Genomic DNA, 26,226 nt, shown 5'->3' on the forward strand with positions numbered 1-26,226 from the left:
TACTTTTCAATCTTTTTATTGAATATTAAGGTAAATATTTCACATTAATACAGGCTACATAAAGTAGAGCCACTATACGACATGAAATTTACTCTCATTTTAACCCTTTTTTAGTATGTAAACAATTATACATGTATTTACCACTCTAAAAGGTTCTGATTTCTCTTTCTCTTTAGGTAATCATCATCTAGTTCTGGGCCAAGTTTAAACAGCTACTTCATGTTGAGCGCCCTGAAGCCCAAGAACGGTGTATGTGGGTTTAAGTCAAAAATCGCTAAACTACGCAGAGAATGGATCCTGTTAAACAGGCGATCGCGCATGTTTGTTTGAATCAATCGGGACACTGATAACAGCTCTGGCCCAATTTCCTCTTTCCATGTTTAAGATAGGCACATCAAAGAATGGCGTCAAGAGAACTTCCAATTCTTCAACCTCCGCTCTGCACTTTCAGGTCACTACTAAAGTTTACATGTTGTTTCTTTTTCTTTTTTCTTTGTCTTATTCGGTCAATATTCGTCAGTTGGTATTACATGTTTGCACTGTGGGTCATGCTGTGTGTGTTTGATTGCTGTGGACGCCGTCTAGTTGACGTGGTTCAGGTGCACGTTGCCCACGTGGGGTGCCCAGGTACCAGGCCACACCTAAAGGGAGAGGAGAAAGGTGCGAGTTGCAGTCAAATATCACATTTTGAGTTTTATTTCAAGTTTACTCCAACGCCAGTGAAAGTTAACGTACCTGCTGTTGTGGGTCAGAGCTATCCGCATTGTTTGGGACCACTTTGATGATGGGGCTCCATGCAGGGTCGCCAGCGTGCAAACCATTGTACATGCCCGGACCCTCTGCCATGGGAGGATGAGGGGGCAGCATGGTTCCTCCGTACATCGACATAGGCATTCCCTGTACGTGTAAAAGCACGGGTAACCGGTAAAACACGTGTACACAGAAGAAAGTAGTTGAATGAACAAAAGCGCTTTGTCTTTAGGTGTTACCTTTGGGAAGTCCATGTAACTGTTGGGCAAATGCTGCGGCTGGTGGTAGTTGTTAGCAGGGTTTGCGATGCCTGTGTCATCCTGCTCCATGGGCTGGTGCTGAGAGAAGGCTGACTGCTCTGCCTGCAGCTGCGGGTGCATCATGTGACTGCTCATCAGGGGCTGGGACCACCCAGACATGGCCTCTGTAGCAAAATACGCTAGGTGTTAGGCTGAAATTACTGTGTAAAGTGGTGCCTGAGTCACACATTTCTACAAACCGCCCTTACCTGAACCGCTGCCAACCCCAAACGACCAAATGCCTCCCTGTCCAACCGATGCTGTGTAGCTGGTCGTGAGGAGAGGTGGGTTCACGGTCCCCGTCTGCCTGATCCTGGCCAGCCGCTCTGTGCCGATGGGTGGCGGGACCTTCCGGTCCTGCTGCGAGGAGCTGCCCGGCTTGGGCTGGGGAGGCGGGGCTACAGCCGAGGTGGAGAGGGCAGAGGATGACACCGTGGAGGGAGGCGGGACAGGAGATTCACCTGGTGGAAAGGACGTAGAATCAAAAAGGTCAGGTTCACACATTTACAGGATCCGTCCTGACGATTCCACCCGCTAAATGTCAGAACAAGATACAAACAAGTGAGCCTACCGGACGTGGACGCACTCCATGGGTGAGGGGAAAAGTGCTGTCTGCTGAACGAGGGCGTGCCAACTCCTCCGTGACCGTGCAGATACACCGGGCTGCCAGAGATGCTGGTGGCATAGCTGGTCAAAGCTGGGGGCAAGAAGTAGAAAAGAGTTCAATAACAGGCAAAACTTTACTAAGAAATATGAGGCCTCATGTTTAGATGCATTAAATGTCTCATATTCATTACATTTGGTTGCATATATTCTGTGGCATGTATTATTCCTCATAAAAGCTCATAATTAATCTCACAGAGACTAAGGTTAGATAAACATGACCATGGATGTTAATTCAAAGAAAAACTGTCGTACCGATGGGACTGTTGACCATCCTCTGGGACGTGGATCTGAAGCCCGGGGCTTTGGAGCTGTCTGGAGGAGGCGGAGGCATCATATTCTCCATCTGCCCGATGTTCATGTAAGCTGGTGGGGCCGAGTACGACTGCTCGGGTGGTGATCGAGCAGGTAAGTGACATGCACCCCACACCTGACTGTTTCCCACCTGCAAAGTCAAGCACAATGGGTTAATACTAAGCTACTACTGACAGGCGTGTCACCTTTAAGAGTAAAAAGTGTAACTGTCAGGCTAACGTTGAGTTAGCGCTCACCTGGTTATTGTTATCAAAGATACTGCTGAAATTGAAGAGACCTGCAGGACCGAAGTTGGGGGGGATCTGCTGAGGCTTGCCTGCGTTGGCGACATGCTGCATTTGGGAACCGTTAATCATCCCCAAATTAGCAGAGACCTGAAGAGAGCCTGGGGCTTGACCTTGGGTCTGGGCTTGCGGAGGCAAACTTGTTTGCTGGGAAGTCTGGTTTTGGGTTTGTTTTGGTGGTTCTTGCTGAGCACTGAAGGGCACAAACACGGACTGCTGTTGCTGCTGCGTCTGCTGCTGCTCAGAAAGGGAATAGTAAGGCCCTGATGGCTGCATACGATGAGAGACTCTGGGCGCCGGGGCTGAGAAGTGAGGAACAGTGTTGTTGGGATGTGCAACATTGTGTGAGAGGACGGGAGGAGGTGCCGTGGGAAGGTGGGAGTTGGGCTGTTGGGTGAGGAGGGGAGGCGGAGCCTCTGTGGATGGCACAGAGGAGGGAGGGGGAGGTAACTGCTGCCGGGGCTCTGGCTTGGGAACTAAAGCCATGGCGGGGGCAGTGAAACCAACAGAGTTGATGCCGTCACTGACGGAGACAGACTGGCTCTCTACGGCTAGAGAGGGCTTGTCTTTTCCAGTAGGGGCAGCAGTAGTGGGCTCTGTTTTAGTTGGTTGGATGGGGGGCTGTGAAGCAGATCCGATTAGCTGCTGAGGGGCATTAGCTGTAGTTGTAGTGGAACTGTGATGTGCAGGAGAACCCGCGCCTCGTGCTGTGTTGCTGCCGCTAGAAGCGGCAGCAGACACAGGGGTGACACCACCACTGGGCTTGGGGTCGGGCGCGAAGAGCTGTTTTCTGACAGAAGAAGGTGTGGGGACGCTGGGCTGAGGGTTATAGGGAGTAGAATTGGGGGTCTGAGGCGAGCCTGCAGCTGCGGATGTGTTAGGAGCACTGGTGGTGGCGGTGTTGGTTGTCGTGACCGGGACTCCTGAGCTGGCCGCGTTGCTGTGCTCGCTGTGGGTCGAGTTGGGCCTGGCCTGGACTCCAGCGCTGTTGGTTCCTCCGTTGTGTTTCGGGGAGCTGTTAGCACTGCCGGGACTCACGGGGCGCACGGGGAAGGGTCCCCACGTGCTGGCGGCGGGAGAGAAGGTGCCGCCGAACTGCGCCATGGGTAGGCGAGGGTGTCTTATCTGGTGAATGGTCTGGGCGGCCAGCAGAGCCAGCTGAGGGTGGGCGTACGCCAGGGGCAGAGAGACCGGGAAAGGCTGTCTGACGTTTGACGACAGCCCCTTTCCGATCTTTCCCCCGGCCTGAGAGGAGGATGAAGACGCGGATGAGGAGGACTGGAACGAGACGCCTGTGGACGTGACCAACGAGCTTAGAGCCTTTGGCCCAGTGGTCGAACCACTCGTCGCCCCCGTGGTACTGGGGAAGGTAGCGGAGGCGGTTTTAGAGCCGGGGGCTCTGATGTGATTGCGGGGAATCAGATCTTCAAGCTCTTTGGCCGGGTCTTGAATTAGAGCGTTGATCAGCTGGACTGCATACCTTGTAGACTCGGTGCCACCTCTGAAACACAAGAGCACATTTTAATCAGAATGTCCTGTAGTGTAACTGATCACAAGCAGTGAAAGACTGTTCTTTTGCAGCATATTCAGTGAGCAAACCTACAGTTCTACATTTCCTCTTTTTACGTATTTGTATGCATGTATGAAGTTTTTTTTTAGGCAGATGTGACCGATGTGGTTGAACATTTAATATTTTTACTGGTCCTATGTTTGTGTCCACCGTCATCTTGTCTGCAGTGCTGGACTTTTTTAGTGTATGTGATGATCAGACGGAATGAAAGTTGTTGCATTTAGACAACACCTAAAAAGGACCCATTTGCTTAACCCATCTACACCACATCTGCAATGTTGTCACAGTCCACCAGGGGGCGTTTCTGTTACCTTATGGTGATCATCCTCTCTCCGTTCTTGTCCTTCTGTTTGTCCACATCAATGTGAGCTCCTGTCACGTCCTGGATGGCTGTGATGTTGCAGCCCCCTCGACCCATGATCCGAGACACGACGGAGGCTGGCACAGACAGCTTCTTTGATCTTCGAAAGGAGCAGTGACACGTTTAGTGACTGCGCTGTACTTTCACTGTTATATAACTCACAAAAATATAAGTTGAAAATTTATTCGGTCTATATATAAGATCCAAACTGACCTTCTGACGACTTCCTTCCAACCCTCTTCTCTCTTCTGGTTTCTCTTTGGACTTGTGAGGCTGAGTTTACTGTTGGGTGAGGTGACGGGAAGAGCCATGGTCTTGAATGGAGAGGGTAAGGAGTTGGAGGTGGAGTCGCTTGAATCTGGAGCTCTGTGAGAAAACAAGACGCAGGTCTCGATCAACCAACTGGCAGATGTGGTATGATAAATACAATCTGTTACTCATCATGTTTTGTTGCCTGACCAGCATCAAAGAAAACTCACAAAACGCAGTTAACACATAACACTTTAAGATCAGCTCGTCCTCTCTAGATGAAGTTACACAGACGCAGCAAGATGGCGTCAGGAACTCACTTTTGCGTTGGTTTTGAGATGGAGACTGTGACCTTATTGTCCACTTTGCCGTCAGTCTGCAGCTGAGGACAGTGTCTCTTCTCTGGGCCGGCCATGAGGGCCTGGGGCGCTCCTGAGGAGGGGGCTGAAGAGGAGGAGGATGAGGAGGAAGAAGAAGAGGAGGAGGAGGCCGAGGAGGTGAGGTCAGGGAGGTAGTTGAGCTCCTGACTCTTGCCACCGCTGCTGCTGCTCTCACTAGCACAGTCGGTGCTATCCAAGGGGTCGGAGTCGCTGTTGCCGCCCGTCACTCCCCCGCCACCGCCCCTCGGTTCACCGTGGATCTTGTTCTTGTCAGCCTTGTGCTGTGCTAGTGCAACCTAAAAAAAGAAGATGCGCACATAACGTGATTCTCAAGAACAGAATCCAAGCCCACTCGCATGTCACCAGGTAAATACCACTTTACACGGAAGATTTCGGTGCTTCATTTTGGAATTTTTAATTGATTGCTGTGCCGACACAACACAAGTCACGTCAGTTTTCTCCCCTGCATGGATGGAAGTGAACTTTCTAAATGTCTGAGGCGAAACTGTCAAAAGTTTGGTGCAGACCCGATAACGTGCAACAAGTGCTCGAAGGCCATACCGCGAAAAGGGAAGCGCTAACGTCTCGGATTTGATTTAACATCTGACAACGCATAGCATTTCTTTAAAAGCTGAGAAATGCACTGTCCTTCGTAGCGTGACCCCACGCCATAATTATGACAGTTTGTTGTGAACTTTATTTTATATTGGTTAATTTATTTATTAGTCTTTTTTGTATTAATATTATTTAAGTTAATATTCTGTTGAACTTGCAGGACAGGAAATGCCTTAAAAATAAAAAGGTACAGTTTTTGGACAAAGTTTGTATGTTTTCCTTTTTGTAAGCACCGGTACCAGATAAAACTTTACCCTAAGAAGGAGTGGCGCTCACCTGTGGGTCCTGTAATATGATGGGTTCGTTGGGCGCTGAATCCTTAGTCTTGTTCTTTTTGTTCTTACGATTGGTGCTCGGGGTAGTGGCCACACTCGCTCGCTTCTTACCAAAAGCTGTAGTGAAAGTGGTGGAGGTGGCAGATATACCAATGGTGGTGGTGGTAGTTGCACTTGGAGGGTCAATAGGAACCTCTGTTTCTAAGAAGAAGAAGAGTAAAACGATTATCAGACAACAGATTCTGCTAAATTATAACCAGAGGACTTGAAGCCTTATTGTGAAGTCTCTAATTTTGAAGCAAAAGTAGTGAGTTGTTACCTTCGGCTGAATCCTCCTTCTGCTCCTGCATCTCACAGGACTCCTCCTTGGTTTTCTGCCCCTCCTCTTCCTCCTGTTTCCTCTTCTGCTCCTCCTTCTTCTTCTTGCGTTTCTCCTTTCTCTTCTCACGCTTCGCAGCCAAGGCCTGCTTCTTGCTCTCCTCTCGGGACTGATACACAGAAGAGAGTCATGTTTAAAAGAAAAAAAAACACACACACACACACACACACACAATCCGTGCCTTGTATTCAAAACGCTTTAGCCTCCCAAAGCACAGTTAAACACTGAGACGTTACCTTCTCCAAGTCGAGCTCCTTGAGGAGAATACTAGCGTTCTTGTTGGCCTCGGCTGCCTGCTGGTCTTTAGCTTTGACGATAGTCTCCATGCACTGGTGGCACTTCTTTAACAGCTCCTGCAGGAACAACCACGAGTTACAGCTCCGTTAATATCTCAGCCACTTCTGACAATTCAATAGAACGAAAAGGAGATCAATACCAACCTTGTCAGCGATGGTGGCGATATATCTCATGCACTCAATATCTGACGGGAACTGGTTGACCTCCTTCACAAGATACTGCACCACCTTCACGTGACCCTGAGGTGTCAAGTAAAGTTGTTAGCAACTACAAAATTGTAAAATGCAGCATGATACACATTTTTAGGACTGCGGTTCACTGCGCACCTTGCGAAAAGCCGCCATAAGAGGGGTGATCTTGCGGTTGTCGGCTGCGTCCACATCGGCCGAAGCATGCACCAGGAGCTGGACCACGTCGAAGTGACCACCGTTCGCTGCCAGCCAAAGGGGAGTGTTCCCTTTCTTGTTTCGTACATCAATATGAGCACCCCTAAAAAGCAAAAGAAACATTTAGACAGGACAAATACACTGGTACCAAGCGGAGTTTGTGGCAAAAATCTGTTTTATACTTGCTTCAACACCATTTTAAGAGAGAGAACACACCTGTTGATAAGCAGCTCACAGAACTTGTAGTGGCCTTTGTCGGCAGCGATGGTGAGGGCAGTGTCTCGGGATGAAGGAACAGGAGGAGCGTTGACATCAGCACCTTTGTCCAACAGTACCCGGCCCACCTCTGCGTAACCTCCCGAGGCCGCCTCCATCAGAGGAGTGAGACCAGTCTGTTTGAAGAGAGAAATCAGTTAGAAAAAAAGGCCAGCACACGCACCAACAGAAGAAGAAGAAGAAAAAAAGATGCATTTATTTTCTGAGACTGACACAGTTTTCTCCAATATTCATCAAAAATGAAACTGTGACTTCAAAAGAAAGAAGTAATAAACACTCCTTTGATGAAGATTCCTCACCTTAGCGCGATGCTCCACGTTGGCCTTGCGATCTAGCAGAAGGCTGACAACCTCGGCCCGGCCCTGAAAGCAGGCTAGGGTCAGAGCCGTGTTTCTGTTGGTCTCAATCTGGGCGTTGATGTCGGAGCCCATGTCCAGCAACAGCTTCACTGCTGGCACATGACCATTCATAGCTGCCAGCATGAGAGGAGAGATTCCCAGCTTACTGCCAGTCCTGTTGAACAAGCAAATAAAGAAACTCTTTAGAGACGAAAGCCATTAACTGTTGAGGAGAAGTGTTCTCCCTTAAACTTCACCTGATACGCGGCCCGACTGTGTAATGAGGTTCTAGTCGCTCACCTGGAGTTGATCTCCGCTCCGGCGTTGAGGAGTATCTTGATGATGTTGACGTAACCCCCAGAAGCAGCCAGGCTAAGAGGCGTGTAGTCTGAAACATTGCGGTGTTCCTTGTTGGCTCCCCGCAGCAGCAGCAACTCCACAACCTGTACAAGAAATTTTTTTTTCACAATGCAGGTAAAGCCAGGAAAACATTGAGCGGGAACGTCATGATTGTGAGGCCAATCAGGCAGACTAAGTGTTTACCTCTTGGCGTCCCCCAGAGCAGGCCAAGGAGAGGGGTGTGTCTTTGGTTCTCTCTGACTGAGCCTCAATGTCACCCCCTTTGTCCAGGAGCACCTCAACCACTCCTACGTGGCCAGCAGTGGCAGCCAGGATCAAAGGAGTAAAACCTATGGACAAGAGTTTTGTTATTTAAGCCATCTTCTATGAATTCAAATCCAGCTCCCATATACCAACAGTTCCTAATACCACCATTGAGGCTATTTTATTATCCCTCCTTTGTACCTTTCTTGTCCCGGTGCTCAATGTTGGCTCCCCGTGCGATCAGGACCGATACGAGCTCCTCGTGTCCTCCTGCACACGCCAGCGTCAGCGCTGTGTCATGGTTACTCTCCGTCTGCGGCGAGGAGAACAATCTTTTTTAGACACAACGCGCTGAATCGATTGAAATAAATAAAGTGTCGAAAGTGGCATGGTCTCTTACATGTGCATCTATGTCAACAGAGGGGTAGAGGGGCAGGACCGAGGGGGGAGAAGCGATGTTTGCGGACGTCTGTGTGGGTGTCTGGGACAGGGGAGTGGGTGAATTTGTAGTGTTCAGCATGGGCACGCGACTGCTCACAGCTGCAACAGAGAACACATGAATGCAAGGTTAGGGCTGCAGTGGAGTCTTTGATCCAGTTGGTCATCAGCACTGGGTGGATGAATCCTTACCTGCCATGATGTCATCCAGTGTGTCTGTGAGCGTCTGTGCAGGTGTAGCTACCATGAGCCCATCTGGAGCCTGCTGAGGTATCATTCCTGGGCCTAACCCAGCCAGCTGCTGACCCTGCTGCTGCTGGCCCAACATCTGCTGCCCCACCAGTACCCTCTGCAGCTCCGGGCTGGTGCTGCCCGGGTAGTCCGCGGGGTTGTAGTCCGGCAGGGGCTGGATGGGGACGAAAGCAGCCTGAAGAGGCGGAGGGGGAGGCTGGGGCTGAGTCTGTGGTGAAGGGGGCAGAGGGGGCTGCTGTGGCGGCTGTGGCCCATCCCTGTAGAGGATCGTGCCCACCTGAGGAAGCTTCTGGTAGTCGTCCTCCTCTCCGTCTGCCTCTTCCTCTGAACCCTCCTCTTCATCATCATCTTCCTCTTCCTGAAAGCAAACAGAGAACACCTTAAGCCTCCAGTCTCTAAAACATCATCACTTTTAAATAAATCACAAGAAAAGAATGTCACCTCTTCCCCTTCCTCTTCTGGCTGCTCTTCTTGCTCCCCATCCTTGTTGGCCTCTTCATCCGTGTCAGAGCCAGTGTGCACTTGAGCACCCGGGATAGTGGTAAGGGGTCCTGGAGCAGACACTGTAGTTCCAGGCCCCGGTCCTGGTCCCTGGCTTTGTCCAGGCTCCTGCTCTTCCTTTAAGCCCTTTGCCTCCATGTACTCTTTGGTGAACTGTTGCTGTGTTTTCAACTGCAGCTGGCGCTCAACCTTCTGCAGCTCCTTCAAGATTTTCTTCTTCTTCTGCACCTAAGTAGACAATTCCCACATCATTGTTTGACAAACATCTGATATCGTGCTGTGCATACGAAAAAAAAAAGCATTAAAGCGTAAATTAGCTTGAAAGTCCATCTTATTGAGATGAACAATCAGTTCAGATCTTAAAAGGTTGACGGATTATACCTGCTCCTCTCTGCTCTTCTTCAGCTCCTCAATCTTGTCTTTGGTGAGCGGCTCCCCCTGAATGAGCTCTAGCGACTGTAGCTGGGCCTTCTCAATGGCGCTAATTCTCTGGCCCAGTTCATTCAGCTTTCCCTCTGTCTCCTCCACAATGCACTCTAGAGGCTGGCACAAGTGGAAGGGTGGCAGAGGCTCTGCCTCAGGCCCCCGGCCAACTGAGCTGGGGACACCAGGCTGAAGGGCTGCCTGTCTCTGTTTGGACATGCCTGAATGTGAACAAAAGAAGTCGACAAATACCATGGATTAAAAATATGACAACAGCTAAATGGATAAGGACAGTCTGAAACGTCATTTTTGCGAGTGCATTCATTGGGCGCTGTGTACCTTTGGAGACGGGTGGAGGCGTAGCGATGTTTGACGGGGCTCTGTCGGGCTCTTGAGGGGGAACGACCATGGCGAGAGCTTGGAATGGGACACGAGGAACCTGTTGGGAGAAGATATGTCAAGCTTAAGCAAACGAACAAGGAAGGACTGTGGTAAACTGAAAATGGACCTAATGGCTAGAAGAAGAAGAAGGAAAAATGTGTTATACTTCAGCGTGTACCTGAGAGGCATCTTGTGACGGGGGAGTGAGCTGGGAAAGGTCAGGGGCTGGGACAGACAGGATGTTGTTGGGGTAGTCCAACAGGTAGGACACCACATTGGTGTGGCCACCCTTAGCAGCTTCTATCAACATGGTTGAACCATCCTACGAAGAGAAAAGATGACGTGGTTTGGTTCATTTTTATGAAACACACACACACTTGAGGGTAATTATTGTTAATAACACCTAAAATGCTGCTAATCCAGACAGTGTGTCTTACTTTGAGTCTGTGCGTAGGATCCGCCCCATGTGCCAGCAGCAACTCCACCACAGCCAGATGTCCTCCAGCACAGGCCAGAGACACCACTGTGTGATCGTTATTGGCAGTAGCTCTGTTCACATTAGCACCTAGACAGGAGAAGAACATGGTTAAACACACTGATTCACTGTATATGAGATCAACTAGGGAGAGATTAAATCAAATGTATTAGGATGGGAATGCCAACATTTTAAAGAAGACTTTCTTAATTCATCCATAACTGGTTTCTCTTACAAAGTGTATCAAAATTCACCTAATAAAGATTAAAAGGGGCTGATGCACCCATGAGGGTATGTCCTTTCAGTATGAACAACTGTTAAAATACATCCACTCCCCTCAAGCAATAACCATAAATAAACTAAATTTAACCAACCAATCAAACAGAGGGAAAATGTAAACTACAGAGATCAAGATGAGAGGGTTCAGCTGCGCTCAGAGTCCACCAAAAATAAGCAACTACTCTCTGGATAACAACACAACGAATACAACCATGTTAAATGGCAATTTCATTTGGCACGTTATATTGTTTTTGAGTAAGAGACAAGATTTCCGTTGTGGGTTTAGGTTAAAACAAATAAAAATGTGTGCATTTAAATTGTTTAAAGGGAAATGGGTTAACAATAACACACCTTTGCTGATAAGAAACTGCACTGTACAGAGATGTCCTGCCCTTGCCGCCTTCATCAAGGGCGTCCGCCCTCCTTCAGACTCGTGCTCCTGGAGGACCCAGACAAAGATGCATTTATTAAGTTCAGCACGGATGTTACACAAATGGGATATGATCTGTATTCCTCCATAATAAGTGACTCTGCTGCCGTAAATCTACGTGCCTTGCTTTGCACAACACACCGTGTTCACTTCAATCAATCAACATTTGCAAACAAAAGACTCCATTGTGCATCCCTTCTGGACCTGGTGTTATCTAACTCTATGTAAAACAAGTGGCCAATCATAAATCACACGAGGGGGGTAGAAGAGAAAGGTGTACCAAGTTGGCTCCGGCCTGCAGCAGCACATCCGCCACGTCAGTGTGTCCGTTCTCACACGCATACGTCAATGCTGTGTCACCTGTTGCTGTGGTGGCGTGAACGTTTGCTCCTAAACGGAAACCAAAGAGTTGATTACGATTGTAATCACTGTGATGTGACTAAGACGTTTAGCATACAATTTTATGTCTTTGCTCTCCTGGACGTGCAGCTCCTTGCTCACCTGCAGCCAGCAGGTATTTGACCAGCTCCAGATGGCCTTCCTGCGCAGCTTCCATCAGAGGAGTCGAGCAGCCCAACTCAATGTCTGCGCCTGCCTTGATGAGGAAGTCAGCCACTTCTAAGAAGCCCCCACAACATGCTAGAGTCAAGGCGGTCTCCTGCGTCTCCTCCGTCTGTGCGTTGATGTTAGCACCTGGACACAACAGGACAAGCATCGTTTGCCATTGGTGACTGATGTCAAAACATCCCTTCGCACTTCTACTATTAGGTTTCCATTTCCTCGAACAAAAGTTTCTACCTTGTGCCAGCAGCAGTGCTACCATTTCTTCGTGGCCTTCTCTAGCTGCCTCCATCAGAGGGGTGTAGCCCTCATCATTGACCTGGACACAAACAACAAGCAACAACAGATAAGGAAATGCATGATTGAGAATGAGTCATGCAAAGATCACCCTGTGGTGTAGAAATCAGTTCATCTTGTGTCTGTTCACTCTCAAGCAGCCTGGACAGTTTCTACATCCAGTCAGTTTAGTTATAAAAGATTTAAATAACAACAATGAAATATTACTTAATAATAGTTCAGTTCTTCTCGTTTGCTCGATGCCGTCTTGTCCTAATGATAAGCTATTTTTTAGCAGCTTGTCTCATAAATGAGAATTAAATGTGAATAGCAAATTAAATTTCCATTTTGCAAACCCAATACGAAAACTTATGTCTCCAACACGCCACATCAGTATTAAGGCACTTCTTCACAGGAAACGGATAAATCTGTCTACCTCCTCCAGGTTGGCTCCTCTCTCTATGAGCAAGGCTGCCAGCTCCACGTGTCCTCCACAGGCTGCGAGGGTAAGGGGCGACTCGAACGAATCGGCTGGCATGTTGACCTGCGCGCCGCTGTCCAACAGCAGCCGTGCCACCTCCACATGGCCGTCCTGGGACAGCGAGACACACAGAGAATATAGAGATAAGCACCTGAATAAATATGTAGCTCAATGTTCCAGTTACTTAACAAATACGGATTTTGTTTTTTTTCCACTGTGCTGCAACATTTACAACAAACACTCGTGTGCATCAACGATCATCGAGCTATGATGATCACGATCTAACCACTTGCCGCTTTAGAAAATTGGCAAAACCATTACCCATTAGTGGGCAAATCAGGATGGAAGTTGACAACTGCTTCACCAGTGCTGTGTGAAGGAGCGTCGTTCCTTCCTGCTGCTCTACAACCAAGCCCGCTCCCAGCAGACCACATACAGTAGAACTACTATTGTATTTAATCGGCTATTTTTCTTTATTTGTTTAATGTTTACTTTTCATTGTCTTGTGTGCACTATCCTTCATACTACATGCTGCTGCAACACTGTGGGATAAATCAAAGGATAATTTTATTTTATCTGGACTCAATCTACTTTCTCTCCCGTATGAACTGTGCCTAGGTTTTCACTGCAGGTTTGATTTATACAATGTGTAGGAGCCAATTAGCGCCCATAAGTTAAAAGGAGGAACCGAACTATGTGTGGACAGGTGTTCCACTCTGTTGGGGGAAACTTTTCGACCACACACACACGCGCACACTGTGAGGTGGTGTTGTGCTTGTTTGTTTTGTCGCTGTGAGCTGTGCCAACACTTTACGGCAAGTACAAAGATTAAAAGGACCGTGTTTAATGGCAAGATCTCTCTCTCTGTCTTGGATTTTAATTCAGCAAACAAGGCAAGGTGTGCCTCGATTACTTCATACAATGGCTGGAGCATCTCAGTGGCTTTAAATGTTGGTTTAGCCTCTACATTGTGTGTAGGAGCCAATTATCACTCATAAGTTATAAGTAAGAAACAAACTATGTGTGGGCAGGTGATCCACCCAGTTGGGGGCCTCTACACTGTGGGTACAAAAAGTCTAGGGAAGTCTTAAATATACAATGCAAGTTAATCTTGATGTTTTTGACAAACAAAAAAGGCTAAAAAAAAGAAATTCAAATTTTACTTAATGAACTGGTTTGTTAGTTCATTAAAATACAACCCAAATCACTTTGGATCCAACACTAAACAAATGCGGTTTGGGTCAGATGCTCACCATGCACGCCTCCATTAGTGCTGTGTGCATCTCATCTGTTTTATGTTCCTGGTCTGCTCCAGCCTCCAACAGAAAACGCACCATGTCCAAGTGACCTGCAGGGAGCCAACAAAACCTGCATTTTAAAACCTCCTACCAGAGTCTACAAAGATTTACAGGATGTTAAAATGCATAGCATCTAAACAGGACGCGCAAACACTTTGCCATATTTGGGTTCTGACCTTTGTAGCAGGCAAGCGTGAGCGCGCTCTCCTTGAACTCATTGGAGTGTGTGTTGATGCCTGCGCCGTACTCCAGCAGCACCCTGGCCACTTCCACATGGCCCGCACTGGCCGCCTCCATGAGAGGTGTGTGTCCGTTCTCATTGTGGTCCTCTATGTTTGCACCCTCTTTCAGAAGAACCTTCACCACGTCCACGAAGCCACCGGCACATGCGTACGTCAGAGCCGTGTTGCCTGGTAGACGGCGGGGAGGTTAAGCGCAAAACGCGGAGAGTAAAGTGAATTCATGATGAGCGACATTAAGTCAGTTTTACCTGTAGAGGACTGTGCGTTGACATCTGCCCCGTGGACCAGAAGCAGTTTGACAATGTCCACGTAACCTCCACTGGCAGCAGCCATGAGCGGTGTTATGTCTCCCTTGATGCCCCGGTCCTCCACATTTGCATGCATGGCCAACAAAACCTAACGATGAAAGATGACATTATGAGATTACAGACCACACACACACACACACACACACACAGAGGCATGCAACTATATAAAGGTGTTATTAGGTTTGTTTATTTCGGTGCGCAGATGCGACACACTTCGGCCGTGATCACGCCCCGCTACAATACCTGTGCGAGTTCGTAGTAGCCGGCCGAGCAGGCGAGGCACAGCAGGCTCTCCCCTTCCTCCGTGTGTTCGTTGACGCTCCGTCCCTCATCCAGCAGTTTGCGCACCGCGTTGACATCCCCATCCGAGCACGCCTCTGCTAAACTACGGCTGAAAATAACCAGACTGCTACAATTACTGCCACTGTGACAGGCTAACACACACACGCCTTACAACGACACGCGAGCACACGCACGCTCACAGATTTCAAAGCAAAGAAACGATTATATACAGTACGGGCGAGATACATACTTGTCGGCTTGGCCGGCGTTGAGCGTGTTCTCAGCTCTCATTCGGGTCAGGGCGGCCGCGGCCTCGTCCAGGGCACAACTTACAGATGACGTCAGGCGGCGGAGCACCTCGGGGTCTGCAAAAGCTTTACCATCGGCAGTGGACAGTTTACCGATGCCTGCCAAACACCAAAAGGGCAGAGGTGCATAGGGCAATGCAAACCACAGGGGAGCGCAACCACACCAGACCAGATGAAGAAGCAAGTCCAGTCCAGCCAATCCAATCCAGGGTTAGTAGCAGCATACACAAAGAGGGGGAATAAAAAAAAACACACACACACACACACACACACACGCACACAGAGAAAACACACACAAGCATTTGTTAATACAGCTTAATATATCCCTTCACTACTTTCAATGCAGCATAAATGATCCTTAACTGATCCTTTATTTCTGTCATATTTTAAAGATACAACAAAGGCCAACAAAGGGAGGGCCTGCGTGAGCTCCGATTTGTGTTGGGAATTAAAAGGAATGCAGTGAAGGAGGTAAAGTTAGTCGTATGTACTTGTGAACACAGGTTCAGGATGTTAATGGTTAAAGAGAAAAATATTGGGTGTGTGAATTATACATGGGTGAGAGGCAGTGAGTGTGAGACAAACAGAGACAGCGGTCAGCGAGGGAGAAAACAGCACATCTGGGAAGACAACTAAACGTGACGTAAAAGAGAAAAATGCGTTTGAGGATGTGTATTTGTCAAAGAGGGGAATGAAGGAAAATAGAAAGCGATATGAAAAGAACAGTTTTTGCCAATGACCTAGATTAAAAGATCTCTTTCAAAGGGTAGATAAAGAACCATTTCAAAACATGTGTGGTAGAAACAAAAAAAAAAGAAAGGAAGCAAGAGGAGCCAGGAGAGGAGGAGGAGGAGGAGGAGGAGGAGGAGGGACAAATGTGTTGGTTTTGAACTTTTCAGCCTCGGCTTAAACACGTCCATTTAACTAGGCACAGGCGAGCTCCGGTCCTTGAATCCCTCTTGTGTTTTTTACCACTGGGTCTGTGACTCAAGCTAAACTTAGCACAGCTCTCAGACAGGGATTTCGCAACAGTCCCTAAGACGTAGGGGAAACAAGAGGTCGAGGAAGTTGATCATTAATGTTTTACTGATTCATGTTTATCTGAGAATGGAAACCATTCACAGAGCCAACGCCACAGTGAGTAACTCAGCAGAATAGACAGAAAGGTAATTCGAGTGCAACCACGTCTTACTGTAAATCACACTTTAAATTAGTACCTGACCTTCACTTGCTTATATTTAACGCTTTCTTCTGGGAGCAGAATGGACCTCTGCCTCTCGCTGAGGCCTAGACTGACTGTATATTTGTTTTGTTTCAGGACTGACCTGAACTCACTGGCTACCGTCCAATTTACCTGCATCTATTGCATCAACTCCAGCTGTTAAAGCTCTCTGACACTTTACAGTGACAGGCGATTAACTGTTAATGAATCAATTTCTTTAAACCTATAACATTACTCTCTCTTGTCATCTCTCATGAGTCACTGAACAGGGATAAATACAGATTTCCCAACAGCATACCAAGAAAGGGTTTAAACTTCCTGCTTTTTAAAATGGCAACATATGTCGTTGTGACCCACCCTGGCTCAAAGCTAGACAGTACAATGTCTAGATCTGAAAGAATAAATGTAAATCCTGGATTAAACAGGCACACACGGCGTTCAGACCTAAAAACAGAACCAACGACCTTCTGAACAATGCCTTAAAATTCTCCCTCAACTCACAAGGCTAACAACATAGACAGGTGTTTCAAAGTTAACGCCTTCTTCAGAGTGTTTACCCATAAGCACCTGCTCAGCTCCACCCGAAACTCTAGCATGTTTACACAAACAACACGCTCTTCGGCCCAGTTATACTAAAATAAAGTGTGTCATGTAACAAATGCTTACTCACAACATACAGCTATACTAAGTCATTTACTGAGTCAAGCGAAAAACTAGATCTAGGTGGTAGCCGTCCGACATGAAAGTGTTGCAGCTGACATTTAACGCACTCGCATACGGCAACGTATTAACCTCAACAGTGCGCCTACCATTTCATCAAGACCGTGCTGCATTCTGGGTAATTTCTACCAAGGTATCGAAGCTAATGAGTCACTGTGACCTATCGTGTTGACTGCACTCTCTGATATTTTGTTTTTTCCCCCTAAATTAGAATATTAAATGTTGCTTAATGCACTTTTATGGAAATGATGCAGTCAAATGTCTCTGCTACCCTTTCATGGTGGCACGAGAGGAAAACATCCCCCAGAAAAGTTAATATTAGAGTTTGACAGTGTTAGCGTGCAAATCGCAGGGTTGATACAGCTCCTGTAAAAGCCAGGAACAGGGATTGCAGACGCCTGACATGATATGACAAAGAGTAGGTTTTCAGTTTTTAATAAACTGACCTTTCTAGGTAGTTGCATCTTGACAGAACGCCCACACAATCTGATTTTGTGACAGGACGATGTTGTGACAAGATAGGCAAAAAAAAAAGCTTTGAAGTAGCGTGCGGAATAACTGCTATGAACTATTTCACCCATCGCTGATGCACCCTGAAGTGATTTGGATCTACCTGTGAGAACTTAAAACAGGGTTCAGATCTGGTTTCTTTTTGCCAACTTATGACAGAAATTTTTGTCATCGGTTTCACAAGATTTGTGGTTATTTCTACAATATTTTACCTCTAGCTGAGCACAGCTTAAATTCAGTTTTGCTTTTGTCTGAAATCCAAAATGCTGCCAGCTTTCAGGCCTGACGGTGCTCTGTGTGTCGTGACCTCTGTCATGCTTTGGACCTCGCTCGCAGCCCCGTGGGATAATGTCTTCTGTGAAACTAGTCGCGCCAAACAAGTTTCGTGAGACCGCGGTGAGATTTAGAATGAGAGGATGCAGGAAATTGCTTTTTTTTTCTTTATTATAGATCCAAGGATTTCATGAATTGATATCAGATCTTCAAATTAAGAGCTATTTGAATTGGAAAATCATTTTTTTAAAGCCATCTCTAATTTCGATATTCAACTTCTGACACCAAAATGAATGGTTCATAAAATTATAACCGATGTACTAAGGTTTCACTATAGACATTTTGTGTTTTGCCTGATGTAAAGTACACAAATCCACAGCAGTGAATTTGAATATTTTATTAATCGTGCACTGAAAATCATGACATTAATGTCTTTGCTATTGATCGCAACCACGCCACCCAACACTACACAATGTAACTCGCATACCAATTAAAATGACAGAAGACAATAGCTTGCTTAAATAACAGCCAGGTGTGTAGTGCACCACAGCAGCCCTGGTACTGAACAAGTAAACATCACCTTGCATCTCTGCAGCAACAGCGTGATGGTTACCAGAGCACGCTGCAGCCAGTCAGGGCCGTGCGTCTATGCCCGCTGGACGCTTGTTAGAGAGGCTCCTTTGTGCCTCTGCAGTTTTGCTGACTTGGTCCAGGTCATATTGTGTTAAATTCACATGAAAGCCACAGTTCATTATTATCCGTTTTAAGTTTGACATATCCAATGAATAACCTGATTCGGTTTGCCGTCGTTTGAGTTGTATGTCTTGTGGCATGATTTTACTGTAACTGTGCTGTACAAATAGAGGTAACAGCATTAACGTAACAACATTTAAATGTACTGACTTCGTAAGATATTTTGAATTATGTAAAGTTTGGAGGTAAAGGTCAGGAAGACAATTTCGTAAGTCCAAAAACACAATTACAAACCGTCTCATTGTCTGTCTGACAAACAAAGACTCGCTACATTCAAAGCAAACCAGGCTGCCAGTGTAATTAAGATAAATCGACACAAATCCTCACACAGCGTCGCTGCTCCCTTGTACCCAGTGCTGAATATTTTCACACCATATTAGAATGAACTCCCACGATGTAGAAATCGCTCCAGACAAGACAACATCAAAAATATAAAACTCATATTCACTGAACTGTGTTGAACATTTTAGGACAATATTAACTATGACCTGTTTAAAACATTACAGGAGTCGATACTTTTTCATAAATGTTACAGGTTGCTTATAACCACACAAAGCCCGGACATGTTAAATACATTTCCTCATCTTTTTAACCATACTGATATTTTGTTTTTCCCCTTTCTCTCTAAATCATTTGTGAATGCTTCCAGGCTTCATTTCTCTTTTTACAGACGCGTGGCTACAGTGGACAACACAACCAACAGCTGTTGACATGATCTGGCCACAAGACACGTGTTTCGCGTCGCCCTGTGCAATGTCGATGTAAATTCTTTAACATGCATTGGTAGGGCACACAGCACCAACAATTTAGGAATATCGAGATCATGCTTCTTGCTCTACAGCACCGCCACTTCCACATGTAAAAATAACTTAATGAGACTTGTTGTCATGGGGCAGGTGAAGCCCAACCACTGGTAAACAATAGTCTGGGCTAATTAAAACTGGCAATAAAAACTCTGCATACACGCTAATCTCCTTCCTAAAACACAACTGGATTCAGGAAGTCCACAAACGCCATCACTTCGTGCACAATTTCTTGTGTGTTACATTTAACTTTAAATGGACCTTGTGCTTTAAAGAATCTTGTAGGTTTTGCACGATTTGAAAAATCAATTGGAGGAGGACGAGGGAATCCTTAGTCAAACTTCTACCAACTATGAATGATATGTCCTCCTGCTTTTGAAACAACTCTGGCTTTGCTTGATCCAGTCTAATAAAGGTGGGTCGTAATATACTCTTTGTTAGGAAAGTCTGCCCAATCTAAAATCCTCTGATTGCCTTTACAGTGCTTTATGAAGTTTGGAAACCATCTCAAACAGGGATGTCCAGCTCCTATCATTTTTTTGACTGGTATCACAGCTGATCCGGGCATTTTTTAAAATGATCAATGTTCGGAAACTGAAGTGGTGATGGCTGCTGGTTTCTTTGGCTGCCCTTAACCAACACCTGACTTGGAACGTATGTGCAGTGTGGAAATACTGGTCTGGCCTTTAAAGGGAAGCAGCCTGTGTAAAATGTGTGTGATGTAAGAGTCTATAGGTGTCTGAAAGTGTGTGAGAGTTAACTAAGTAGCCACATGAAACCAATACTTCTGTGGGTACACAGCAAGTAGTGTTTAGTAGGTAAAAAGTGACGACAATGCTTTATGTTACCTGCTAGTCTGGTTTTGGCTCTGAAAAATTTGATCGTGCTGCTCTCCCTTATTTTCACTCATCACGCTTTGCCTGGACCAAAAGCTAGTTACTAGTTAGCAACGAGCCAGGCCACAGAAGTGAGACTAGACTAAAAATGGAGGCATGAATCTGGAAAGAACTAGAAAACAAAGGCAGCGATTTGTAAATTGCACGGCGTGGCTGTTTCACGGGGTGGTTAGTAGTAGAGCGAAACATCCACAATAGAAGTTAACAAGTTTGTTCAGTGTCAAAGATATTCAAGTTGCTGGTAAGTGATTTATCTTGTTAAAATCATCTAGCCATAGGGTTTTTATGTGATAACTGACAATATATTTTTACTTTCTTAACTGTTGTTTAATAAAGCAATGAAAAGGGTTATACTGTACTGAAAATCTTTAAGGAACAGCTTAGAGAACTTTTTCTTTCTTAATCCATTGCAGAGCTATTCAAATGTCAAGCACATAAGGCTACACAGGATTGAGTGATGTGAACTGATCGAACTCAGGTTTAGCTGATACCCAATATTAAAATGATCGGAGGCAAAAGAAAATTTAATTGATCTTAATTGAAGATAATCAAGACATCCGTAGTCACAAAGCTGTTAATTCAACATTCATTTTAGCACAGCAGTCTGAGTGGTGATGATTCCACCTCTCCCGTATTAACATAGACATAAATAGAAATATCTCTCTGTAACATGTAGCCCATGTAATTTTTCCAACTTTGTACAAGACACAGTTTGTGTCCGCTATATGTGATTGCAACAGATTGTACAAAGTTGCCTAATAAAGTGGCCAATAAGTGTATGTAATAGACAATTAATTCAGAAGGCTTTTGTTATTGTCAGTGTTGTTTTCCATTCAGGTTCTCATGTTGACTGGTTTTTACTTTTCTATTTTACACAATGAACATGTCTTCCATCACATTACACCAACCAGTAAAGAGAAGGGAAGATATCAGCCAAAGTCACCCACGTATGGCTACTAGCAGCAGCCTTCAGACTTCATTAATTATCCAGGTGTGACTTGTCTTATAGCTTGGATTTGTTGTAATTACGCTTGCCGGGAGTTTATAGTCTCTTAACAACACAAAATGTTTGGTAAATCAGAGACAAACCTCAACCAATGCAATGTTCTTCAATATATTATTATTTAAACAAACACCCCCATTAAGATTTTGTCAAGTCCTGTAATGTTTTTGATTCACCTGACCGCCTCCTCTAGTTTCTCTGTAAAGAAAGATGTATACTTTTGTGCCAGTTTTCCAGCTCTGTGTAAGTAGCAGGACAGTGTCGTGTTCTTGTTCGTTCAGATTCAGACTGAATTTAAGGTATTTACCATTTCTCACACTTTTAATTTGACATATATGTTCTGTTTATACATGTTGACGATTTTAGGTGTCCAAAACGCATTGGACATTTAGAATGACCTCGAACTAAGTCATCCTACTAACAAATCTTTTGTAATAAACAACTGCCTGAAGTCTGTGGTCCACAGACATGACCAGACGCTTGGCATATTCTGTACTTGGCTACTTTGTTCATGCTGGGAATGGGGAGAAGCTGTCCAAATCTTTCTGCCACAAGCATCACACACAAATATTTCCGTCTCTGCCGATATTATACTAAAACCATATGGGAAACCTAACAAATTGATGGACAAAAACATTATTACTGTTTTATAGTATCTATTGTGTGCAACAAAGCTTAAGCAAACAAGTGATATAAGTTACCACCTATTTTGTTTGGACTAGCCAGGGCAAAAGGGGAGTAGAATGAGATTAGCCATTAGCCGTTCAACACAAGCTCTGTGCATGCTGTGGAGGCTCAAGTCTGTTCCAGCGTTAATCTGCACGGTAATGTTCACGGGCCCAAACGAGGCCAGGACACCCAGCTCTAATGGATTAATCTACACAGACCTTCTAACACCGAGATTACCAGTAATAATCGAACTAATTTATCTGCTGATATGAGACTTATAGGACTGGTGGTTTCTCTTTACTGCCATAGTCATGAGCCTCAGGATTTATACAATATTTTATGTAATGGCTGAAGATAGGACTGGGAAGAAAGCAGAAAGGTGCGGCTTTAGTTGTTAGTTGCTGTATTTCAAAGCACAAATTAAGACGGGCTGTATAAAACGGGTGTGACCAATGATGTGCTGATTAACAAGCAATTAACATATGTGAAGTCTTCACGCCGAAAGAAGTTCAGACAAAGCGGTCGTACCTGCAGCTTCCAGCAAAGCTTCAAGTCGGGCCTGTGTCTCTGGATCGACCGTCCTCAGATCTACTCCGTCTGTGGCGCTGGACAAAAGCAACTCTGACGCCGTCTTCATGATGGGGTTATCCAGGTCCTCCTGGTCCAAAATGAACGACTCCACCTGGGAGAGCCAAACAAGGGTCACAGATGAATCCTATTTTTAAGTTTGTTTTTGATGCAACTTTGTATATGAGCCGTCACCTAGAAAGAAGCAAACTTGTAACCTGGAAGATGATGGGCATCAGCAAATGGTATTTGTTGTTCAGAATTGATTGACGGGTGTGAAATAATATGTCAACATGTTGCATAATGCATCAGTTATTGTTTACAACAATATAAAAAAAGTCCATACACAACACACACAAATAAACCACCTATAAAAAGACCAGGCATGTGGCTCTTGTTTATTTACAGTTTTTCTCAACTACAAAGGGAAAGCAAAAAAGGAGCACAGGGATAAGACAGTCAAAGCAAATGAAGTGCTATGGTCAGGACACACACACACACACACACACACACACACACACACACACACACACACACACACACACACACAGATTCAGCTGAGAGTCAGCTGCCCACGTACACCACCATAGTATCATACCCGTGTGTTGGCCCTTTTGGCCATCATGTATTATCATCTGTCCTTTTGATTATGTGTTTCAAGAATAAACGAAACTAAACTAAGCTCACATTATTGAGCTAAAGCCTAACTAAAACAACAAATGCCCCAACCTTCTCCACCCTTAACCATATAAATTATAGCCATGCTGGCATGTGTGGTTCAAGGTGAAACCTTAAGATGACAATAAATAATGACGATGATGTTTTCATCTTGTTTGGTGCGTTACATGCCTAATGACCAACTCAGATAGGTAGACAGATAGGCAGGCGCATTGTAAAACAAATTACAAATGCAGGCAAACATGCCATCTGGGGGAAAAATGTAAACCTGACTTTTTGATATTGAGACATTTACGTCTTACATTGCATCTGCAAAGTGTCTCCGTGGTGGTTGTGGAAATTACTCGTCACACATTGTTCCATGCAGGTGCAATAAATGTCAAAGCACCAATGCATACAAAACCCTATAATACAATTGTGAATGCACCAGGAAAAAGTCATTTAAGGGGCTAAATTACAATAACAAATTCTTCTTTGAAGAGATTTTTGGAAATTTACGTAGATACGTAGTCCTGAATGCATCAACCCTGTTCGTTGGTGTAAGTGACTTACCTCATTAATAATTTTAAGCTAATCATTCATCTTGCATAGTAGGCCCTATATAAAGAATGATAAATACCACAGACATGTAAAGTAATATGGACAAATAGCTGCCAAACAACCTCTACCAAAGGCGGAGAAAGTAACAATATCCCTTTATGTCCATACATAAACTGCAGCAGGCTTTCAGCGTCCAGCCCAGAGAGCAAACGCTGGGAGAGAGTCAGCATTCAGCAATGTGGAGGAATTCAGCCATACGATTGGAACGCAGGGCACAACAGCCCATGGGGGATGTAGTTCTACGAAGGCCTTTATAATCAACAATGGATATCAGTCTCCACTCTTAATGAACTACAGTTCCCAGGGTGTTGGTATCCAGAGAGCTGGAAAGGCCTAGAATGGCATCTGCTTAATCCTGGAACTCAGATTTTAGCTACTGCCCAGAGCTGCTGGCTCTCCAGTGGAGTAAAACACCACAACAAATGCTCCCTTTCAGCCTCGTGAAGTAAACCGGGTGAGTGAAGAAACGCGACATAGAGGCCATACATTTGCAAATTCGACTCAATTCAGGCTCCTGGGATGCAACTGACAAACCTGATATTTTCTTCTTCCGCTACTACACAGCTGATGCTCAGACAAAAAACAGCCAGGCTATATTGACGCCGTCACGAGCTGACATCCACACACATCTGTCGTGGCTCTAGCGCGTTTCAGACGGATACTCGTTTGGTCAGATATTCGTTAACCTTAATAGACAGCTCAACAGGTAAAGTCTACTCTTCTCTCCGTACCCACAACTACCTGGTGTTAGCATTTCTGACAGTAAATACTGCATCGCCCTTTGAGTTAGCATGAAAATGTCAAACTGACACCTTTGATAGGTTTGTTGTGCAGATCCAATATTTGCCATCCAACAGTCACAACAACTTGCACTCCTGTGTCTGCTGCTGTCATATGATAAGTTAAATTCAATTACATGACAATGGTGCAGCTAAAAAGTCCTAATATCTTTGAACTGAGTGCTCATGTTAACAGAGGCATGGGGGCAAAAATGGTTTGGATCTGATGTGGCACTTGATGAGTCCGGCTGCTAAATTGTGTGGCTTTGTCGCCATCTAAATAGGGTGGCATATCAAATTTGTGCAGCGGAGACACATATTAAACACACGATCTGGGCATCCGTCAGAGATGACATAAAACATGTCTAAAGTATGTTTAGCCGAGATGACGAGGTGCCATCACAACTGTCCCCTTGTCTGACATGGAAAGTTGGACACCCTCTGGACGTGAACTCAAGCTGCTCTCAAATGTGACAACGCAAATCAAGTTGACAGTGGTGTTGGTGGTGGCCATCTAGACGGACAGAGGCAAAGGATGTTTAAAAAAAAAATAAAAATAAAAAATAAATAAAAATAAAACCCAACTGGCTCATTTGTCAACACCGACTGTCGAATATTCGAGTTGTCTCGCGGCTAAAAACACAATCTAAACGCATCGAAAAGTTAGCTACTAGGAACGATCCGAGTTAATTTACATGATTTGGAAAAGTGACGTAATTGCATCACTACGACTACGAAATAGCAGAAATTTGGCCAGCCGTATGTGTCCGCTGGTTTGTGGACACCTTCCATTTGCTGTGTCTTTAAAGCTGCTGGGAGAGCTGCAAACTTGTGATGGGTGTAAGAGACGACAGCACCGAGCGAGGCCGTCGTCGCTTTACACCCGAACTAGGCCGAAGCCACAGCCTGCGCTGCATAAATAAAACATTTCAGCCGGTTGGCTTAACAACTGCCCCTGGCTTACCAAACATGGTCGACATCGAACTGTCCTTAACCACCTGAGCTGATAAGAGGCGTTATTAAATTGAGGTTGCTGGTTAATTTTACGTAATTTCAGCGGCCTGGGAGGGGGTGGTTGCCAACTGGGAGCTAATGCGCTAGTTAGCAGCCCAGCTCGCGCTACGAGAGGAATGTTGCCTAGCTTCAGCTAGTTAGCTTCGGCTAGTTAGCTTAGCATAGCTACCTCTGAAACCTCGTCTTCGTCGCTGCCGGATCCCGGACCCGAGGAGAGGACGGCCGCGGCCGCTAGTTTGAAATCCAGTCTTTCTGCGGCAGGCCCGCCGGGTTCGCCGTACAAACGCACTTTCTTTCCACCTACACCAATCCCGATGCCCCCTAGTCCGACTCCTCCTGGTGTCGCTCCTACCCCCATCCCTGCCACTGGGGAGCGAGGAGTCACCGAGTCAATCTCGTCCTCGAAGCCGTCCGTCAGCATTGCCGTCCCGGCTACTGCATCCTGCATACTTCTGTTCACGATGCGTGTGTTAACGAGCTAGTTGTTGACTTAAACGTCCGTCCAGGCGCTTTCTTTTGGGATATTTGCGTGATTTTACTTCAGGGAATCCAGAAACTCTCCCGAAGCGAGGGTTGAGGAGGATCTCTTTCCCCCAGCCATTAACTTTCTAACAACCTAACCCGATACGCACGGTTTCTCAGAAAGACCGCCTCTGCATGGAATCCGGCTAATCCTACTGGTTGAGCAGAAATGACCTCTGCTTGCAATTGGTCCAAGTAAATGTCCCTCAAACATGAGACCGCAACGTCATGTTAGGTTTACC

At 45.8% G+C, this 26,226-nt stretch overlaps 1 protein-coding gene across 7 annotated transcripts; it reads right to left on the minus strand.

Moving 5' to 3' along the window:
* ankhd1 (ankyrin repeat and KH domain containing 1) lies at window positions 1-26,080 on the minus strand. 7 transcript variants are annotated; one of them, XM_047584580.1, is made up of 39 exons: window positions 25,632-26,080; window positions 22,353-22,506; window positions 14,918-15,041; window positions 14,629-14,776; window positions 14,326-14,473; window positions 14,012-14,245; window positions 13,791-13,885; window positions 12,493-12,648; window positions 12,018-12,099; window positions 11,721-11,912; window positions 11,500-11,609; window positions 11,141-11,228; window positions 10,473-10,600; window positions 10,214-10,357; window positions 9,994-10,093; window positions 9,613-9,875; window positions 9,172-9,459; window positions 8,671-9,088; window positions 8,441-8,580; window positions 8,242-8,353; window positions 7,981-8,126; window positions 7,738-7,880; window positions 7,399-7,612; window positions 7,040-7,215; window positions 6,764-6,926; window positions 6,581-6,676; window positions 6,377-6,493; window positions 6,081-6,249; window positions 5,763-5,962; window positions 4,812-5,167; window positions 4,456-4,608; window positions 4,193-4,342; window positions 2,264-3,812; window positions 1,968-2,157; window positions 1,621-1,746; window positions 1,259-1,510; window positions 990-1,174; window positions 736-897; window positions 1-641 (listed from the first exon to the last, which is right to left on the minus strand). In XM_047584580.1, exons 1-39 carry the CDS (start codon window positions 25,908-25,910, stop codon window positions 582-584), a joined length of 8,010 nt encoding a protein of 2,669 aa, XP_047440536.1. In that variant the 5' UTR covers window positions 25,911-26,080; the 3' UTR covers window positions 1-581. The 7 variants fall into 7 exon arrangements, with proteins under 7 accessions (XP_047440536.1, XP_047440534.1, XP_047440533.1 ...); XM_047584578.1 differs by having other exon boundaries at window positions 12,493-12,654; XM_047584577.1 differs by having other exon boundaries at window positions 12,493-12,654; window positions 14,629-14,791.
* Between the last annotated feature and the right edge of the window lie 146 nt (window positions 26,081-26,226).

This window comes from Mugil cephalus, chromosome 5, assembly GCF_022458985.1.
Source record: "Mugil cephalus isolate CIBA_MC_2020 chromosome 5, CIBA_Mcephalus_1.1, whole genome shotgun sequence".
Classification (NCBI taxonomy): Eukaryota; Metazoa; Chordata; class Actinopteri; order Mugiliformes; family Mugilidae; genus Mugil; species Mugil cephalus.

Excerpts from the sequence above, each read along its gene's own strand:
- ankhd1 (XM_047584573.1), bottom strand. The coding sequence starts at position 25,910 with ATGCAGGATGCAGTAGCCGGGACGGCAATGCTGACGGACGGCTTCGAG. Across the intron at positions 12,100-12,492 it reads GAGGAGCCAACCTGGAGGAG|GTCAATGATGAGGGCTACAC; the intron begins GTAGACAGATTT and ends GTTTGTGTCCAG. Across the intron at positions 7,216-7,398 it reads ACGTGGAGCATCGCGCTAAG|ACTGGTCTCACTCCTCTGAT; the intron begins GTGAGGAATCTT and ends CTCTTCAAACAG.